At 38.6% G+C, this 22871-nt stretch overlaps 1 protein-coding gene across 1 annotated transcript in view; it reads left to right on the top strand.

Annotated features, from left to right (window-relative positions):
- Window positions 1-22871, top strand: part of LOC146788601 (receptor-type tyrosine-protein phosphatase beta-like) — a 484586-nt gene that overhangs the window by 393299 nt on the left and 68416 nt on the right. Inside the window, 4 exon segments of the mRNA XM_085633174.1 lie at window positions 722-976; window positions 5433-5687; window positions 10144-10379; window positions 12600-12846. Of these exon segments, the coding sequence (XP_085489300.1) occupies window positions 722-976; window positions 5433-5687; window positions 10144-10379; window positions 12600-12846 (993 nt within the window).

The raw sequence follows: 22871 nt of genomic DNA on the forward strand, positions 1-22871 counted from the left end.
ATTTCCATTCCAATACAAAAATCAAAATACAAAATATATGTCAACAAGTTAAAATGGATAAAATCATTAACTCATTATTCTAAGAGTTCATTTGATCAGATGCAAGGCCATATAAAGTGCATAAACTGCTAGCTATAAAGGGATTTAGTAGAATAGACATTTAAAAAATAACTGGAGCAGTTGAAACAATCTGCACTCCTGATTTGAAACATTCCATCTCATCAACATTTTACATCACACATGAAATCACAATGTATATGTACTCATTTTATTTAACAATATTAGATAGTCTCTGATTAACCCATTTTTGCAAGGCAGGCTAAATGTCTGGTAAGTATAAATTACATCTGTACCTAAATACAGTATCAGTTATAAATTGTGGGATTTGTTTTTCTAGAATTAATGGGATTAAGTTACAGTTGCTCACAGTTGGGGGTTGTGTAAACGTTATTATAACTGAAGAGATGTCATTGGAAATATTTGTATTGCTCTTCTGGGAATTTATATTCTTTAGTACAGGTTTCAATTTTTGAATACCAAATCAATGCACCAGAGGTGTTAGAAAGTGTCTCACTCTATTAGAGATCTATCATGGCAATTCTTCCCAATGACAGGTAACTTTAAAAAAAAAATCTGTAGTTTGTCTGGTGTGAAAAATATTTCTGACAAATATGTAAAGAGTTCTCTGAGTGATACTTCACATTCTATTTTTCTATTTCAGTACCCAATGTAACCAACAATCTAAGTTTGACAGACATCACCATAGATTCAATTTCTTTGAGCTGGCTACCACCGACTGGCAACAAAAGCACCTATTTAGTACAAGTTTTAGGGAATCCAGCATCAAATGTAACAACATTGTATGAAAATGTGTCCATAACATATTTAATACCTGGCAACCTGTACACCTTCAAAGTCTCTGCTGTGGGTGGAAATGGTGTACTTGGAAAAGACAGTGTATTATCGGAATTCACAGGTAAGCGTCTTCTATGTAAACTATGTATATTTTGTTAGATGTGCCATTATTAAATGTAATAACACAATTGTGAATGTTTTTAAATGCCAGTGTTAGCTGCCTATATACCTGTAACTGCTGAGGATAATCCAACTTCAACAAGCAGAGACAATGCCATCTCACCTTCTCAAAATAAGTGATACAATAGGTGCTATTTGTCTGCTGCTATGAGGTTTTCAATTTTTGAACTCTATCCTTAAGAAAATTCCCAATTAAAATGCTACACCAGACAGATTGACATGCCACACCAAATTGGAATTTTGTAAGCAAAGTTCTGCTTAGGCTTTGAGTTTAAGCTATTTGAAGTCATTTCACAAGAAAAGATCTTGTGTAATTGAGAAAGTGACTAATTTCTCAGGTATTCTAAAATAGTCCTTGTAGTGTGCCTGATTATGTACATTAGCAATCGATTTTCTGGAGTAATCAAAAGAATATTGTTTAAGCACGAATAACATTTTCTATATTGAATGTTTTACATGAAGATATGCGATGAAATGCTCAATTGAAAAGCATTTTCTCTGTTTTTATAAATATGAGGCATCATTGAATTATGCACAAAGATATGTTATCTATGCTTCTTCCTGGAAACTTAAGTGATCACAATCATGTCAGGAGTGCATTTACATGCTTTCCCAACATGCGAATCTATTGCTCTAAGTGAATGACTACAAATGTCTGAGAGTAGGAATATATTGTTAAATTTCAAACACATGAATGCATACACACCTTCCATGCTAGTATATTTGAACTCAGTCAGGTAATCCACATAAGCAAGCCCCTTTACTGAAATGGTCTCCTCACCACTTTTGGAGATTTTACTTTTAAATAATTTTTTCTGCTGAGTGTTGAGTTATAAAGATTTATTTTCGGTAAGCTGCTTTCCTCAGCAGAAACGTTTTACAATGAATTTGTTATTATCATTTTCATGAGAATACCTCTTTAGCTGTACAATTGATGAACACAAACTCATGGTTGCACTTTGATTCTCTATACATGTGGTTATTTGAATTTAAACCCACATAAGATTGGTTTAGTGCACATTTAAATACAATGAAAAAGCATTGTTTACTTGCTTAATTATTATGTGTAAATATCAACATGGGATACTGCTGCAAATACCATGTATTCTTCTAATTATGACATAAGACAAAAGATTTCTGTGAGAATATTTTCTAAATACAGCTATGTATTTTAAATATATTCGTAATTACTTATCTATAGTACTTTGTCCGTGTCTGTTGAATGAAAATAGTTATTGCATGCTGTCGTCTGCGAAATCAGTAAAAAAGGAAGAATCATATAATTCCTACTTATGAGAAAAACATCAATAACAGTTAATCTGCTGTAAAGTAACAGAGCTGTCATTTTTTTAAAAAAAGACTAGCAAAAGGTATTTTCAGAACAAGTGATCACAAATATCTGAAATCAAATCATTCCCATTCCGATACAAAAATCTAAATATATGTTACCAAGTTAAACTGGATAAAATCATTAACTCATTATTCTAAGAGTTCATTTGATCAAATGCAAGGCCATATAAAGTGCATAAACTGCTAGCTATAAAGGGATTTAGTAGAATAGACATTAAAAAAACTAACTGGAGCAGGTGGAACAATCTGCACTCCTGATTTGAAACATTCCATCTCATCAACATTTTACATCACACATGAAATCACAATGTATATGTACTCATTTTATTTAACAATATCAGATAGTCTCTGATTAACACATATTTTGCAAGGCAGGCTAAATGTCTGGTAAGTATAAATTACATCTGTACCTAAATACAGTATCAGTTATAAATTGTGGGGTTTTTTTTCTAGAATTAATGGGATTAAGTTACAGTTGCTCACAGTTGGGGGTTATGAAAACGTTATTATAACTGAAGAGATGTCATTGGAAATATTTGTATTGCTCTTCTGGGAATTTATATTCTTTAGTACAAGTTTCAATTTTGAATACCAAATCAATGCACCAGAGGTGTTAGAAAGTGTCTCACTCTATTAGAGATCTATCATGGCAATTCTTCCCAATGACAGGTAACTTTAAAAAAAAAAATCTGTAGTTTGTCTGGTGTGAAAAATATTTCTGACAAATATGTAAAGGGTTCTCTGAGTGATACTTCACATTCTATTTTTCTATTTCAGTACCCAATGTAACCAACAATCTAAGTTTGACAGACATCACCATAGATTCAATTTCTTTGAGCTGGCTACCACCGACTGGCAACAAAAGCACCTATTTAGTACAAGTTTTAGGGAATCCAGCATCAAATGTAACAACATTGTATGAAAATGTGTCCATCACAAATTTAATACCTGGCAACCTGTACACCTTCAAAGTCTCTGCTGTGGGTGGAAATGGTGTACTTGGAATAGACAGTGTATTATCGGAATTCACAGGTAAGCGTCTTCTATGTAAACTATGTATATTTTGATAGATGTGCCAATATTAAATGTAATAACACAATTGTGAATGTTTTTAAATGCCAGTGTTAGCTGCCTATATACCTGTAACTGCTGAGGATAATCCAACTTCAACATGCAGAGACAATGCCATCTCACCTTCTCAAAATAAGTGATCAAATAGGTGCTATTTGTCTGCTGCTATGAGGTTTTCAATTTTAGAAATCTATCCTCAAGAAAATTCCCAATTAAAATGCCACACCAGAAAGATTGACATGCCACACCAAATTGGAATTTTTTAAGCAAAGTTCTGCTTAGGCTTTGAGTTTAAGCTATTTGAAGTCATTTCACAAGAAAAGATATTGCGTGTTTGAGAAAGTAACTAATTTCTCAGGTATTCTAAGATAGTCCTTGTAGTGTGCCTGATTATGTACATTAGCAATCGATTTTCTGAAGTAATCAAAAGAATATTGTTTAAGCACGAATAACATTTTCTATATTGAATGTTTTACATGAAGATATGTGATGAAATGCTAAATTGAAAAGCATTTTCTCTGTTTTTATAAATATTAGGCATCATTGAATTATGCACAAAGATATGTTATCTATGCTTCTTCCTGGAAACTTAAGTGATCACAATCATATCAGGAGTGCATTTACATGCTTTCCCAACATGTGAATCTCTTGCTCTAAGTGAATGACTACAAATGTCTGAGAGTAGGAATATATTGTTAAATTTCAAACACATGAATGCATACACACCTTCCATGCTAGTATATTTGAACTCAGTCAGGTAATCCACATAAGCAAGCCCCTTTACTGAAATGGTCTCCTCACTACTTTTGGAGTTTTTACTTTTAAATTATTTTTTCTGCTGACTGTGTTGAGTTATAAAGATTTATTTTTGGTAAGCTGCTTTCCTCAGCAGAAACGTTTTACAATGAGTTTGTTATCATCATTTTCATGAGAATACCTCTTTAGCTGTAAAATTGATGAACACAAAGTTATGGTTGCACTTTGAATCTCTATACATGTGGTTATTTGAATTTAAACCCACATAAGATTGGTTTAGTGCACATTTAAATACAATGAAAAAGCATTGTTTCATTGCTTCGATATTATGTGTAAATATCAACCTGGGATGCTGCTGAAAATACCATGTACTCTTCTAATTATGACATAAGACAAAAGATATCTGTGAGAATATTTTATAAATACAGCTATGTATTTTAAATATATTCGTAATTACTTATTTATAGTACTTTGTCAGTTTCTGTTGAATGAAAATAGTTATTGAATGCTGTCGTCTGCGAAATCAGTAAAATGGGAAGAATCAAGTTAAAATGGATAAAATTATTAACTCATTATTCTAAGAGTTCATTTGATCAACTGCAAGGCCATATAAAGTGCATAAACTGCTAGCTATAAAGGGATTTAGTAGAATAGACATTTAAAAAATAACTGGAGCAGTTGGAATAATCTGCACTCCTGATTTGAAACATTCCATCTCATCAACATTTTACATCACACATGAAATCACAATGTATATGTACTCATTTTATTTAACAATATTAGATAGTCTCTGATTAACCCATATTTTGCAAGGCAGGCTAAATGTCTGGTAAGTATAAATTACATCTGTACCTAAATACAGTATCAGTTATAAATTGTGGGATTTGTTTTTCTAGAATTAATGGGATTAAGTTACAGTTGCTCACAGTTGGGGGTTGTGAAAACGTTATTATAACTGAAGAGATGTCATTGGAAATATTTGTATTGCTCTTCTGGGAATTTATATTCTTTAGTACAGGTTTCAATTTTTGAATACCAAATCAATGCACCAGAGGTGTTAGAAAGTGTCTCACTCTATTAGAGATCTATCATGGCAATTCTTCCCAATGACAGGTAACTTTAAAAAAAAAATCTGTAGTTTGTCTGGTGTGAAAAATATTTCTGACAAATATGTAAAGAGTTCTCTGAGTGATACTTCACATTCTATTTTTCTATTTCAGTACCCAATGTAACCAACAATCTAAGTTTGACAGACATCACCATAGATTCAATTTCTTTGAGCTGGCTACCACCGACTGGCAACAAAAGCACCTATTTAGTACAAGTTTTAGGGAATCCAGCATCAAATGTAACAACATTGTATGAAAATGTGTCCATAACATATTTAATACCTGGCAACCTGTACACCTTCAAAGTCTCTGCTGTGGGTGGAAATGGTGTACTTGGAAAAGACAGTGTATTATCGGAATTCACAGGTAAGCGTCTTCTATGTAAACTATGTATATTTTGTTAGATGTGCCATTATTAAATGTAATAACACAATTGTGAATGTTTTTAAATGCCAGTGTTAGCTGCCTATATACCTGTAACTGCTGAGGATAATCCAACTTCAACAAGCAGAGACAATGCCATCTCACCTTCTCAAAATAAGTGATACAATAGGTGCTATTTGTCTGCTGCTATGAGGTTTTCAATTTTTGAACTCTATCCTTAAGAAAATTCCCAATTAAAATGCTACACCAGACAGATTGACATGCCACACCAAATTGGAATTTTGTAAGCAAAGTTCTGCTTAGGCTTTGAGTTTAAGCTATTTGAAGTCATTTCACAAGAAAAGATCTTGTGTAATTGAGAAAGTGACTAATTTCTCAGGTATTCTAAAATAGTCCTTGTAGTGTGCCTGATTATGTACATTAGCAATCGATTTTCTGGAGTAATCAAAAGAATATTGTTTAAGCACGAATAACATTTTCTATATTGAATGTTTTACATGAAGATATGCGATGAAATGCTCAATTGAAAAGCATTTTCTCTGTTTTTATAAATATGAGGCATCATTGAATTATGCACAAAGATATGTTATCTATGCTTCTTCCTGGAAACTTAAGTGATCACAATCATGTCAGGAGTGCATTTACATGCTTTCCCAACATGCGAATCTATTGCTCTAAGTGAATGACTACAAATGTCTGAGAGTAGGAATATATTGTTAAATTTCAAACACATGAATGCATACACACCTTCCATGCTAGTATATTTGAACTCAGTCAGGTAATCCACATAAGCAAGCCCCTTTACTGAAATGGTCTCCTCACCACTTTTGGAGATTTTACTTTTAAATAATTTTTTCTGCTGAGTGTTGAGTTATAAAGATTTATTTTCGGTAAGCTGCTTTCCTCAGCAGAAACGTTTTACAATGAATTTGTTATTATCATTTTCATGAGAATACCTCTTTAGCTGTACAATTGATGAACACAAACTCATGGTTGCACTTTGATTCTCTATACATGTGGTTATTTGAATTTAAACCCACATAAGATTGGTTTAGTGCACATTTAAATACAATGAAAAAGCATTGTTTACTTGCTTAATTATTATGTGTAAATATCAACATGGGATACTGCTGCAAATACCATGTATTCTTCTAATTATGACATAAGACAAAAGATTTCTGTGAGAATATTTTCTAAATACAGCTATGTATTTGAAATATATTCGTAATTACTTATCTATAGTACTTTGTCCGTGTCTGTTGAATGAAAATAGTTATTGCATGCTGTCGTCTGCGAAATCAGTAAAAAAGGAAGAATCATATAATTCCTACTTATGAGAAAAACATCAATAACAGTTAATCTGCTGTAAAGTAACAGAGCTGTCATTTTTTTAAAAAAAGACTAGCAAAAGGTATTTTCAGAACAAGTGATCACAAATATCTGAAATCAAATCATTCCCATTCCGATACAAAAATCTAAATATATGTTACCAAGTTAAACTGGATAAAATCATTAACTCATTATTCTAAGAGTTCATTTGATCAAATGCAAGGCCATATAAAGTGCATAAACTGCTAGCTATAAAGGGATTTAGTAGAATAGACATTAAAAAAACTAACTGGAGCAGGTGGAACAATCTGCACTCCTGATTTGAAACATTCCATCTCATCAACATTTTACATCACACATGAAATCACAATGTATATGTACTCATTTTATTTAACAATATCAGATAGTCTCTGATTAACACATATTTTGCAAGGCAGGCTAAATGTCTGGTAAGTATAAATTACATCTGTACCTAAATACAGTATCAGTTATAAATTGTGGGTTTTTTTTTTCTAGAATTAATGGGATTAAGTTACAGTTGCTCACAGTTGGGGGTTATGAAAACGTTATTATAACTGAAGAGATGTCATTGGAAATATTTGTATTGCTCTTCTGGGAATTTATATTCTTTAGTACAAGTTTCAATTTTGAATACCAAATCAATGCACCAGAGGTGTTAGAAAGTGTCTCACTCTATTAGAGATCTATCATGGCAATTCTTCCCAATGACAGGTAACTTTTAAAAAAAAATCTGTAGTTTGTCTGGTGTGAAAAATATTTCTGACAAATATGTAAAGGGTTCTCTGAGTGATACTTCACATTCTATTTTTCTATTTCAGTACCCAATGTAACCAACAATCTAAGTTTGACAGACATCACCATAGATTCAATTTCTTTGAGCTGGCTACCACCGACTGGCAACAAAAGCACCTATTTAGTACAAGTTTTAGGGAATCCAGCATCAAATGTAACAACATTGTATGAAAATGTGTCCATCACAAATTTAATACCTGGCAACCTGTACACCTTCAAAGTCTCTGCTGTGGGTGGAAATGGTGTACTTGGAATAGACAGTGTATTATCGGAATTCACAGGTAAGCGTCTTCTATGTAAACTATGTATATTTTGATAGATGTGCCAATATTAAATGTAATAACACAATTGTGAATGTTTTTAAATGCCAGTGTTAGCTGCCTATATACCTGTAACTGCTTAGGATAATCCAACTTCAACATGCAGAGACAATGCCATCTCACCTTCTCAAAATAAGTGATCAAATAGGTGCTATTTGTCTGCTGCTATGAGGTTTTCAATTTTAGAAATCTATCCTCAAGAAAATTCCCAATTAAAATGCCACACCAGAAAGATTGACATGCCACACCAAATTGGAATTTTTTAAGCAAAGTTCTGCTTAGGCTTTGAGTTTAAGCTATTTGAAGTCATTTCACAAGAAAAGATATTGCGTGTTTGAGAAAGTAACTAATTTCTCAGGTATTCTAAAATAGTCCTTGTAGTGTGCCTGATTATGTACATTAGCAATCGATTTTCTGAAGTAATCAAAAGAATATTGTTTAAGCACGAATAACATTTTCTATATTGAATGTTTTACATGAAGATATGTGATGAAATGCTAAATTGAAAAGCATTTTCTCTGTTTTTATAAATATTAGGCATCATTGAATTATGCACAAAGATATGTTATCTATGCTTCTTCCTGGAAACTTAAGTGATCACAATCATATCAGGAGTGCATTTACATGCTTTCCCAACATGTGAATCTCTTGCTCTAAGTGAATGACTACAAATGTCTGAGAGTAGGAATATATTGTTAAATTTCAAACACATGAATGCATACACACCTTCCATGCTAGTATATTTGAACTCAGTCAGGTAATCCACATAAGCAAGCCCCTTTACTGAAATGGTCTCCTCACCACTTTTGGAGTTTTTACTTTTAAATTATTTTTTCTGCTGACTGTGTTGAGTTATAAAGATTTATTTTTGGTAAGCTGCTTTCCTCAGCAGAAACGTTTTACAATGAGTTTGTTATCATCATTTTCATGAGAATACCTCTTTAGCTGTAAAATTGATGAACACAAAGTTATGGTTGCACTTTGAATCTCTATACATGTGGTTATTTGAATTTAAACCCACATAAGATTGGTTTAGTGCACATTTAAATACAATGAAAAAGCATTGTTTCATTGCTTCGATATTATGTGTAAATATCAACCTGGGATGCTGCTGAAAATACCATGTACTCTTCTAATTATGACATAAGACAAAAGATATCTGTGAGAATATTTTATAAATACAGCTATGTATTTTAAATATATTCGTAATTACTTATTTATAGTACTTTGTCAGTTTCTGTTGAATGAAAATAGTTATTGAATGCTGTCGTCTGCGAAATCAGTAAAATGGGAAGAATCAAGTTAAAATGGATAAAATTATTAACTCATTATTCTAAGAGTTCATTTGATCAACTGCAAGGCCATATAAAGTGCATAAACTGCTAGCTATAAAGGGATTTAGTAGAATAGACATTTAAAAAATAACTGGAGCAGTTGGAATAATCTGCACTCCTGATTTGAAACATTCCATCTCATCAACATTTTACATCACACATGAAATCACAATGTATATGTACTCATTTTATTTAACAATATTAGATAGTCTCTGATTAACCCATATTTTGCAAGGCAGGCTAAATGTCTGGTAAGTATAAATTACATCTGTACCTAAATACAGTATCAGTTATAAATTGTGGGATTTGTTTTTCTAGAATTAATGGGATTAAGTTACAGTTGCTCACAGTTGGGGGTTGTGAAAACGTTATTATAACTGAAGAGATGTCATTGGAAATATTTGTATTGCTCTTCTGGGAATTTATATTCTTTAGTACAGGTTTCAATTTTTGAATACCAAATCAATGCACCAGAGGTGTTAGAAAGAGTCTCACTCTATTAGAGATCTATCATGGCAATTCTTCCCAATGACAGGTAACTTTAAAAAAAAAATCTGTAGTTTGTCTGGTGTGAAAAATATTTCTGACAAATATGTAAAGGGTTCTCTGAGTGATACTTCACATTCTATTTTTCTATTTCAGTACCCAATGTAACCAACAATCTAAGTTTGACAGACATCACCATAGATTCAATTTCTTTGAGCTGGCTACCACCGACTGGCAACAAAAGCACCTATTTAGTACAAGTTTTAGGGAATCCAGCATCAAATGTAACAACATTGTATGAAAATGTGTCCATAACATATTTAATACCTGGCAACCTGTACACCTTCAAAGTCTCTGCTGTGGGTGGAAATGGTGTACTTGGAAAAGACAGTGTATTATCGGAATTCACAGGTAAGCGTCTTCTATGTAAACTATGTATATTTTGTTAGATGTGCCATTATTAAATGTAATACCACAATTGTGAATGTTTTTAAATGCCAGTGTTAGCTGCCTATATACCTGTAACTGCTGAGGATAATCCAACTTCAACAAGCAGAGACAATGCCATCTCACCTTCTCAAAATAAGTGATACAATAGGTGCTATTTGTCTGCTGCTATGAGGTTTTCAATTTTTGAACTCCATCCTCAAGAAAATTCCCAATTAAAATGCTACACCAGACAGATTGACATGCCACACCCAATTGGAATTTTGTAAGCAAAGTTCTGCTTAGGCTTTGAGTTTAAGCTATTTGAAGTCATTTCACAAGAAAAGATCTTGTGTAATTGAGAAAGTGACTAATTTCTCAGGTATTCTAAAATAGTCCTTGTAGTGTGCCTGATTATGTACATTAGCAATCGATTTTCTGGAGTAATCAAAAGAATATTGTTTAAGCACGAATAACATTTTCTATATTGAATGTTTTACATGAAGATATGCGATGAAATGCTCAATTGAAAAGCATTTTCTCTGTTTTTATAAATATGAGGCATCATTGAATTATGCACAAAGATATGTTATCTATGCTTCTTCCTGGAAACTTAAGTGATCACAATCATGTCAGGAGTGCATTTACATGCTTTCCCAACATGCGAATCTATTGCTCTAAGTGAATGACTACAAATGTCTGAGAGTAGGAATATATTGTTAAATTTCAAACACATGAATGCATACACACCTTCCATGCTAGTATATTTGAACTCAGTCAGGTAATCCACATAAGCAAGCCCCTTTACTGAAATGGTCTCCTCACCACTTTTGGAGATTTTACTTTTAAATAATTTTTTCTGCTGAGTGTTGAGTTATAAAGATTTATTTTCGGTAAGCTGCTTTCCTCAGCAGAAACGTTTTACAATGAATTTGTTATTATCATTTTCATGAGAATACCTCTTTAGCTGTACAATTGATGAACACAAACTCATGGTTGCACTTTGATTCTCTATACATGTGGTTATTTGAATTTAAACCCACATAAGATTGGTTTAGTGCACATTTAAATACAATGAAAAAGCATTGTTTAATTGCTTCATTATTATGTGTAAATATCAACCTGGGATACTGCTGCAAATACCATGTACTCTTCTAATTATGACATACGACACAAGATATCTGTGAGAATATTTTATAAATACAGCTATGTATTTTAAATATAGTCGTAATTACTTATTTATAGTACTTTGTCAGTTTCTGAGAATGAAAATAGTTATTGCATGCTATCGTCTGCGAAATCAGTAAAATAGGAAGAATCATATAATTCCTACTTATGAGAAAAACATCAATAACAGTTAATCTGCTATAAAGTAACAGAGATGTCATTTTTTTTTAAAAAAAGACTAGCAAAAGGTATTTTCAGAACAAGTGATCAGTAATATCTGAAATCAAATCATTCCCATTCCAATACAAAAATCAAAATACAAAATATATGTCAACAAGTTAAAATGGATAAAATCATTAACTCATTATTCTAAGAATTCATTTGATCAAATGCAAGGCCATATGAAGTGCATAAACTGCTAGCTATAAAGGGATTTAGTAGAATAGATATTCAAAAAATAACTGGAGCAGTTGGATCAATCTGCACTCCTGATTTGAAACATTCCATCTCATCAACATTTTACATCACACATTAAATCACAATGTATATGTACTCATTTTATTTAACAATATTAGATGGTCTCTGATTAACACATATTTTGCAAGGCAGGCTAAATGTCTGGTAAGTATAAATTACATCTGTACCTAAATACAGTATCAGTTATAAATTGTGGGATTTTTTTTTCTAGAATTAATGGGATTAAGTTACAGTTGCTCACAGTTGGGGGTTGTGAAAACGTTATTATAACTGAAGAGATGTCATTGGAAATATTTTTTTGCTCTTCTGGGAATTTATATTCTTGGGTACAAGTTTCAATTTTGAATACCAAATCAATGAACCAGAGGTGTTAGAAAGTGTCTCACTCTATTAGAGATCTATCATGGCAATTCTTCCCAATGACAGGTAACTTTTAAAAAAAATTCTGTAGTTTGTCTGGTGTGAAAAAATATTTCTGATAAATATGTAAAGGGTTCTCTGAGTGATACTTCACATTCTATTTTTCTATTTCAGTACCCAATGTAACCAACAATCTAAGTTTGACAGACATCACCATAGATTCAATTTCTTTGAGCTGGCTACCACCGACTGGCAACAAAAGCACCTATTTAGTACAAGTTTTAGGGAATCCAGCATCAAATGTAACAACATTGTATGAAAATGTGTCCATCACAAATTTAGTACCTGGCAACCTGTACACCTTCAAAGTCTCTGCTGTGGGTGGAAATGGTGTACTTGGAAAAGAAAGTGTATTATCGGAATTCACAGGTAAGCGTCTTCTATGTAAACTATGTATATTTTGTTAGATGTGGATTATTAAATGTAATAACACAATTGTGAATGTTTTTAAATGCCAGTGTTAGCTGCCTATATACCTGTAACTGCTGAGGATAATCCAACTTCAACAAGCAGAGACAATGCCATCTCACCTTCTCAAAATAAGTGATACAATAGGTGCTATTTGTCTGCTGCTATGAGATTTTCAATTTTTGAACTCTATCCTCAAGAAAATTCCTAATTAAAATGCTACACCAGACAGATTGACATGCCACACCAAATTGGAATTTTTTAAGCAAAGTTCTGCTTAGGCTTTGAGTTTAAGCTATTTGAAGTCATTTCACAAGTAAAGATCTTGTGTAATTGAGAAAGTGACTAATTCCTCAGGTATTCTAAAATAGTCCTTGTAGTGTGCCTGATTATGTACATTAGCAATCGATTTTCTGGAGTAATCAAAAGAATATTGTTTAAGCACGAATAACATTTTCTATATTGAATGTTTTACATGAAGATATGTGATGAAATGCTCAATTGAAAAGCATTTTCTCTGTTTTTATAAATATTAGGCATCTTTGAATTATGCACAAAGATATGTTATCTATGCTTCTTCCTGGAAACTTAAGTGATCACAATCATGTCAGGAGTGCATTTACATGCTTTCCCAACATGCAAATCTATTGCTCTAAGTGAATGAGTACAAATGTCTGAGAGTAGGCATATATTGTTAAATTTCAAACACATAAATGCATACACACCTTCCATGCTAGTATATTTGAACTCAGTCAGGTAATCCACATAAGCAAGCCCCTTGACTGAAATGGTCTCCTCACCACTTTTGGAGTTTTTACTTTTAAAATATTTTTTCTGCTGACTGTGTTGATTTATAAAGATTTATTTTTGGGATGCTGCTTTCCTCAGCAGAAACGTTTTACAATGAGTTTGTTATTATCATTTTCATGAGAATACCTCTTTAGCTGTAAAATTGATGAACACAACGTCATGGTTGCACTGAATCTCTATACATGTGGTTATTTGAATTTAAACCCACATAAGATTGGTTTAGTGCACATTTAAATACAATGAAAAAGCATTGTTTAATTGCTTCATTATTATGTGTAAATATTAACCTGGGATACTGCTGCAAATGCCATGTACTCTTCTAATTATGACATAAGACAAAAGATATCTGTGAGAATATTTTATAAATACAGCTATGTATTTTAAATATATTCGTAAATACTTATTTATAGTACTTTGTCAGTTTCTGTTGAATGAAAATAGTTATTGCATGCTGTCGTCTGCGAAATCAGTAAAATAGGAAGAATCATATAATTCCTACTTATGAGAAAAACATCAATAATAGTTAATCTGCTATAAAGTAACAGAGATGTCCTTTTTTTTAAAAAAAGACTAGCAAAAGGTATTTTCAGAACAAGTGATCAGTAATATCTGAAATCAAATCATTCCCATTCCAATATAAAAATCAAAATACAAAATATATGTCAACAAGTTAAAATGGATAAAATCATTAACTCATTATTCTAAGAATTCATTTGATCAAATGCAAGGCCATATGAAGTGCATAAACTGCTAGCTATAAAGGGATTTATTAGAATAGACATTTATAAAATAACTGGAGCAGTTGCAACAATCTGCACTCCTGATTTGAAACATTCCATCTCATCAACATTTTACATCACACATTAAATCACAATGTATATGTACTCATTTTATTTAACAATATTAGATAGTCTCTGATTAACACATATTTTGCAAGGCAGGCTACATGTCTGGTAAGTATAAATAACATCTGTACCTAAATACAGTATCAGTTATACATTGTGGGATTCTTTTTTCTAGAATCCATGGGATTAAGTTACAGTTGCTCACAGTTGGGGGTTATGAAAACGTTATTATAACTGAAGAGATGTCATTGGAAAATTTTTTATTGCTCTTCTGGGAATTTATATTCTTTAGTACAAGTTTCAATTTTTGAATACCAAATCTATGTACCAGAGGTGTTAGAAAGTGTATCACTCTATAAGAGATCTATCATGGCAATTCTTCCCAATGACAGGTAACTTTTTAAAAAAATTGTGTAGTTTGTCTGGTGTGAAAAATATTTCTGACAAATATGTAAAGGGTTCTCTGAGTGATACTTCACATTCTATTTTTCTATTTCAGTACCCAATGTAACCAACAATCTAAGATTGACAGACATCACCATAGATTCAATTTCTTTGAGCTGGCTACCACCGACTGGCAACAAAAGCACCTATTTAGTACAAGTTTTAGGGAATCCAGCATCAAATGTAACAACATTGTATGAAAATGTGTCCATCACAAATTTAGTACCTGGCAACCTGTACACCTTCAAAGTCTCTGCTGTGGGTGGAAATGGTGTACTTGGAAAAGAAAGTGTATTATCGGAATTCACAGGTAAGCGTCTTCTATGTAAACTATGTATATTTTGATAGATGTGCCATTATTAAATGTAATAACACAATTGTGAATGTTTTTAAATGCCAGTGTTAGCTGCCTATATACCTGTAACTGCTGAGGATAATCCAACTTCAACAAGCAGAGACAATGCCATCTCACCTTCTCAAAATAAGTGATACAATAGGTGCTATTTGTCTGCTGCTATGAGGTTTTCAATTTTTGAAATCTAACCTCAAGAAAATTCCCAATTAAAATGCTACACCAGACAGATTGACATGCCACACCAAATTGGAATTTTTTAAGCAAAGTTCTGCTTAGGCTTTGAGTTTAAGCTATTTGAAGTCATTTCACAAGAAAAGATCTTGCGTGTTTGAGAAAGTGACTAATTTCTCAGGTATTCTAAAATAGTCCTTGTAGTGTGCCTGATTATGTACATTAGCAATCGATTTTCTGGAGTAATCAAAAGAATATTGTCTAAGCACGAATAACATTTTCTATATTGAATATTTTACATGAAGATATGTAATGAAATGCTCAATTGAAAAGCATTTTCTCTGTTTTTATAAATATTAGGCATCATTGAATTATGCACAAAGATATGTTATCTATGCTTCTTCCTTGAAACGTAAGTGATGACAATCATGTCAGGAGTGCATTTACATGCTTTCCCAACATGCAAATCTATTGCTCTAAGTGAATGACTACAAATGTTTGAGAGTAGGAATATATTGTTAAATTTCAAACACATGAATGCATACACACCTTCCATACTAGTATATTTGAACTCAGTCAGGTAATCCACATAAGCAAGCCCCTTTACTGAAATGGTCTCCTCACCACTTTTGGAGTTTTTACTTTTAAATTATTTTTTCTGCTGACTGTGTTGAGTTAATAAAATTTATTTTTGGTAAGCTGCTTTCCTCAGCAGAAGCGTTTTACAATGAGTTTGTTATTATCGTTTTAATGAGAATACCTCTTTAGCTGTAAAATTGATGAACACAAAGTCATGGTTGCACTTTGAATCTCTATACATGTGGTTATTTGAATTTAAACCCACATAAGATTGGTTTAGTGCACATTTAAATACAATGAAAAAGCATTGTTTAATTGCTTCATTATTATGTGTAAATATTAACCTGGGATACTGCTGCAAATACCATGTACTCTTCTAATTATGACATAAGACAAAAGATATCTGTGAGAATATTTTATAAATACAGCTTTGTATTTTAAATATATTCATAATTACTTATTTATAGTACTTTGTCAGTTTCTGTTGAATGAAAATAGTTATTGCATGCTGTCGTCTGCGTAATCAGTAAAATAGGAAGAATCATATAATTCCTACTTATGAGAAAAACATCAATAACAGTATGGTGGCGATTACGATCCTGTAAAATAATTCCCCGTACGACTCGTATCCGGTCTTTTTACCGTACGAATCGTACAAGTGCCGTACAAACTGCCAACTACGATTCGCATGGGAAAAAGTCCATACGAATCGCATTGGGAATAATTCCCCACATGTCCCCGGGTCGGAAAATGTGCCCGACACGTCTCCGGACGCATTACCGTACAAATGTGAAAAGTGAAGTCCGACCGCGGAAGTACGATCCATCCCGTGCGCCCGATGTTACAACCGGATGGGAAAAGCACGGTCCGCACCGAACTCCCATAGCAACCATGGAGACATGTGCCCGCATACGCGCACAACACTACCCCCAGCCCCCGCATGTACGCGCCCAACCACCCCCCCAGCCCTCCTATGTACGAGTCAAACCCCCACCCGTGTATGTACACCCGTGTACGTACGAGTCAAACCCCCACCCGTGTATGTACACCCGTGTACGTACAAGTCGAACCCCCACCCGTGTATGTACACCCGTGTATGTACGAGACGTACCCCCACCCGTGTATGTACACCCGTGTATGTACGAGACGTACGCCCACCCGTGTATGTACACCCGTGTATGTACACCCGTGTATGTACACCCGTATATGTACGAGACGTACACCCACCCGTGTATGTACACCCCCGTACGTACGGCCCGTACCCCCACTCGCGTATGTATGGAGCCTACCCCCACCCCAACCATGTATGTACGGCCCGTACCCTCACCCGCGAATGTATGGAGCGTACCCCCACCCCAACCGTGTATGTACAGCCCATACCCTCACCCGCGTATGTATGGAGCGTACCCCCACCCCAACAGTGTACGTACGGACCGTACCCCCACCCGCGTATGCATGGAGCGTACCCCCACCCCAACAGTGTACGTACGGACCGTAACACCACCCCCGTATGCATGGAGCGTACCCCCACCCCAACCGTGTATGTACGGCCCGTACCATAACCCGCGAATGTATGGAGCATACCCCCACCCAACCGTGTATGTACGGCCCGTACCCTCACCCGCGTATGTATGGAGCGTACCCCCACCCCAACAGTGTACGTACGGACCGTACCCCCACCCGCGTATGCATGGAGCGTACCCCCACCCCAACAGTGTACGTACGGACTGTAACACCACCCCCGTATGCATGGAGCGTACCCCCACCCCAACCGTGTATGTACGGCCCGTACCCTCACCCGCGTATGTATGGAGCGTACCCCCACCCCAACAGTGTACGTACGGACCATACCCCCACCCGCGTATGCATGGAGCGTACCACTACCCCAACAGTGTACGTACGGACCGTAACACCACCCCCGTATGCATGGAGCGTACCCCCACCCCAACCGTGTATGTACGGCCCGTACCCTCACCCGCGAATGTATGGAGCGTACCCCCACCCCAACTGTGTATGTACGGCCCGTACCCTCACCCGCGTATGTATGGAGCGTACTCCACCCCAACAGTGTACGTACGGACCGTACCCCCACCCGCGTATGCATGGAGCGTACCCCCACCCCAACAGTGTACGTATGGACCGTAACACCACCCCCGTATGCATGGAGCGTACCCCCACCCCACCCGTGCATGTACACCCGTGTACATACGAGTCGAACCCCCACCCGTGTATTTACACCCGTGTACGTACGAGTCGAACCCCCACCCGTGTATGTACACCCGTGTATGTACGAGTCGAACCCCCACCTGTTTATGTACACCCGTGTATGTACGAGACGTACCCCCACCCGTGTATGTACACCCCCGTACATACGGCCTGTACCCCCACCCGCATATGTGTGGAGCGTACCCCCACCCCAACCGTGTATGTACGGCCCGTACCCTCACTCGCGAATGTATGGAGCGTACCCCCACCCCAACCGTGTATGTACGGCCTGTACCCTCACCCGCGAATGTATGGAGCGTACCCCCACCCCAACCATGTATGTACGGCCCGTACCCTCACCCGCGAAAGTATGGAGCGTACCCCCACCCCAACCGTGTATGTACGGCCCGTACCCTCACCCGCGTATGTATGGAACGTACCCCCACCCCAACAGTGTACGTACGGACCGTACCCCCACCCGCGTATGCATGGAGTGTACCCCCACCCCAACAGTCTAAGTACGGAGCGCACCCCAGGCCCCAACACCAGCACCTTCACCCAACATCGCGCATGTACGAGTCGTACCAAGCCAGAGACAAGGACAGCACTGTACAACAAAATGGCCGATGTACACACCGTACACACGCTAAAAACACACGTACACAACCAGGACAAAGCAAAACAACACAAGAATACTCTATTCGAATCGCACAAAGCCACAAAACATGTCCAACAAGCACAAATACAACACATTCACTGACCTGCAACTGCCAAACTCCCAAACAGAGGCCCAAAACACAACCACTCCTTATAACACACCCACCCAAAGTTCAAACACAGCCACACCCACCAATGGACCAATAAAAAGGGCCCACACACACAAACCATGAGCCTTTGCAACAGACTCACTGCTGCCAGACCCTACAGACAACCCACAGCACCATACTTGAACCTTTACTACACCTTACACTTGCTCACCTTCACACAACCACCTTCACAAACACCCCCTCATCACATTCACACACACACCTGCACAACCACACCCACACACCCACAACCATCCACACCCACACCCCCCACAACCATCCACACCCACACCCCTCACCATGCCCACTAACAAGAATCCAAAGTTCACTAGCCAAGAGTTGGAGGTCCTTGTCGACGAAATCCTCAGAGTCGAGCCACACCTCTTTGGAACATTGGTCAGACAGACCAGCATTTCCGAAAAAACAGCCATGTGGCAGATGATTGTCGATGCTGTGAATGCTATTGCGTCCACCAGAAGGACCAGGCATGAAAGCCAAGCCAGGTGGTACGATCTGCGGAGGAGGGTCCGAGCCAAAATGACCGACGACCACAACCAGGCCAACATCACTGGAGGAGGGCCGCCCCGCAGACGCGTACAATACCATCCCTGGGAGGAGAGGGTGATGGCCATACTGCCGGTGGTGGCAGTGGACGGAGTAGAAGGACTCCGAGACGAGAGCCGGGTGAGTACACAAACAACTCACCTCAAATGGGGGGAATGTCATCCACAACCAAACTCACAATCATGCACGCAACCACCCCAAGCTATCGCATGACTCAACCACACTCCATGAACACGCACATGCCACAAGCGCCACCATGCCCCATGCACCCAGCTGGACAATGCCAAGTCACAGGCCACAGAAAACACCAACACAAGACACGGTAAGCCGGATGGCGGGAGTGTGGGCCCCAAAAATCACATAGTGCAACTCAGAAGCAGACAACAATGCCCTCTGCCCATATGGCCTAGGTCACAGCCAGACAAACAGTGTGTCCCCACACAGGAAAGACTTGCCAGCAAATGGCGGACGCCTTGCATTAAGACATGGGGGTGAAGGCACGTTTTTGCACATGACAGCAGCTAATGAACAGCCAACACTGTGAAAGAGTGGCAGCACACACCACCACAGCAGCAGCGCAGACACAGACACTACACCCAATGGGTGCCTGGAGATCAGAAACAAACTCACATGAACAAGCCAAGGGCCATTCAAAGATCTGCAAAAAGTGTGTGCCTAGGAAGCTGGGCTGAGGTGACAGAGGGTGACACACAGAGAGAGGGAGAGGGGGAGAGAGAGGGAGGGAGACACAGGGAGACGGACAGAGGGAGGAGGCTGACACAGGGAGGGAGGGAGAGGGGGACAGAGAGGGAGTGAGAAAGGGAGACACAGGGAGACCAATTCAGCCTTGGGTGGTGTGGGAATGTCTGCTCGTCAGCAGGTGGACTGCGTGCATGTAGACAAGGGTGGCCAGTGCCTGAATCCCCCTCTCTTCTCCATGGCAAAACACTGGGCCATTTCTCAACCTGTGCACGAGCACAACAACAGCTACCTGCATTATATAAGTGTGTGGAACAACTCCATGTGCCCACGTACAGTGCAACACGGAAGGCGCCAATGCATGGCTCACCACACCTGCTCAGTCCACTGCTGACTGCAGTCACAATTGACGCAGCAAGTAAGACTGTGTCACACATAGGTAAAGTCTCAAAAGCTGTGGCCAAGGGACATACCCATGCAAAAGTGCACTGTGAGTGGAATGCAAGACATATCCAAATACCCAGAGGAAATGTGCCAACTTAGAAACTAATGAAACATGGATGTTGCATGGAATAAAAATAACATTGTCTCTCTCACACACAGGTCAACGTCGTGGATCACCCCCAACACTGGGGGGGAAGACTCACAGGACCCGGCTCTGCAGGATGACGATCCCCCCGGCAGCGACGACTCTCACCACTCTGTGGACGACCCCGACCAACCTGGCCCCTCTGGTGTCCAACCACCTGCAGCACCTGCGTCAGGTACAACTGGGCCAACCACCACCCCCACTCCTGCCACATCCCAGGAGACACCCAGGATCCCTGCCCCACCACCACAATGCAGCCAGGCTGACCAGGAGGGACACGGTGTACCGGGCACCCAGTAGGAGGCAGGCGACAACGCTAATGTCACCCCTCAGGGGTCCCGGAGACCCGATGTGCCCACAAGGGCAGGCCAGGTGCAAGTGGGCAGGGGTGGTGGGAGTGGAGGACAGCAGAGGCACGAGCCTGACCAGTTGGCTGCGGAACCGGTATATTCCCATGTCAGAAACATCCTGGACACATACCGGCAGGACACCACGGGCATGGGCCAGGTTGTGTCCACCCTCAACGAGATGAAGGGGACCCTCGAGGAGATCAAGACCCAGCAGGCCCAGCAACATGCGGAGCAACATGCCTGTCTACTGCGACACCAAGGGCGGATGGAGGACAGACAGGCTGAGCTCGTGACGGTGTTCACGGGAATTCACCGTACACTCCGTCGGATGGCCGACAACATGGGCAACCCTCCCTGTGCCACCAGGCCAAGAACATCACCACCCACAGGGAGGGATCAGGAGGAGGAGGAGACATCCGACGGAGCATCCCAAACATCGTCACGGCCTGCTTCTGAGGGTTCCCGCAGTAGGGCGGGTCGTCCACAGAAAAGACCGTGAGGGTCGGCGCAACAGCACCATCTCCCAGGACACCTGGCCTGGCACCTGGCCCACTGGACCAACAGCAGCACATCAGCAAAAGACATTCTCTGCCACATGGACTTGCTGGTCACTGTCTGACCAATGTTGACAAAGACTGTGGCATGGACTCTGATGATTTCCAATGGCAAGGACACCAACTCCCCCAGTGAACTTTGGATTCCACACACCCGGAAAGCCCCTCTTGTCATACCCCCCCACGTACCACAACACAAATAAAAAGTTACACGATAAAGAGATGATGCCTACATTTTTCATTATTACCTTACATGTGTCTTGTAAAGTCTAACCATGCCTGAGTTCTCATATGACTTCAACCATCCATACCCTGGGGCCTGAGTCTGGCACAGGACACACACGGGTCACAATGTATTAGGCAAGACAGACATGGAGCACCATACACACCCGTGATGGGCCCAACCAGCTGAGGGGGTGGCCGCACAACCGTGCCGACAGACATATTGAGTACAGCAACAGTCATGCGCTGAGGTCAGGGATCATGTGGAGTGTCCTGGGGGGCACCCAGGTATGTGTAGACAGGTGGCAGAACCATGTCCTGCAAGCTTGAGTCAGGTGGATGCAGAGAATGGTGGCCTGGCCAACGTTGGATGCATGGGGATGGCACATGTCACAATACCCACACAGTCATGGACATCATGCACAATACAGAGTCTAATCCCACACAAACAGCTTGCATCTTGCTACTCTACACATAGACACATAGCCACTATCACGGAAAACCATGCCAGACATGCCGTATGCACCGTAGCAACACACCAGCATTCACTGAGAAGAGGCACCTTGGAGGCATAGGGACACCTTTATTAGTCATGTATTCGGGAATGCAGAGGCAACTCGGAGTAGACATACACAGGTCATGTGGAGTAACATGTGGGTCCAACACTGGAACCCCCCTTCTGCAGCACAAATGCGTGATAGCCATGGAACTGGCACACAAGTGTCGGGTAACAGCCAAACACCCCCTGCTGCTCACGGAGAGGCTGCCATACACCATTGATCCTCTGATGTGG

This window comes from Triturus cristatus, chromosome 11 (genome assembly GCF_964204655.1).
Source record: "Triturus cristatus chromosome 11, aTriCri1.1, whole genome shotgun sequence".
NCBI classification, from domain to species: domain Eukaryota; kingdom Metazoa; phylum Chordata; class Amphibia; order Caudata; family Salamandridae; genus Triturus; species Triturus cristatus.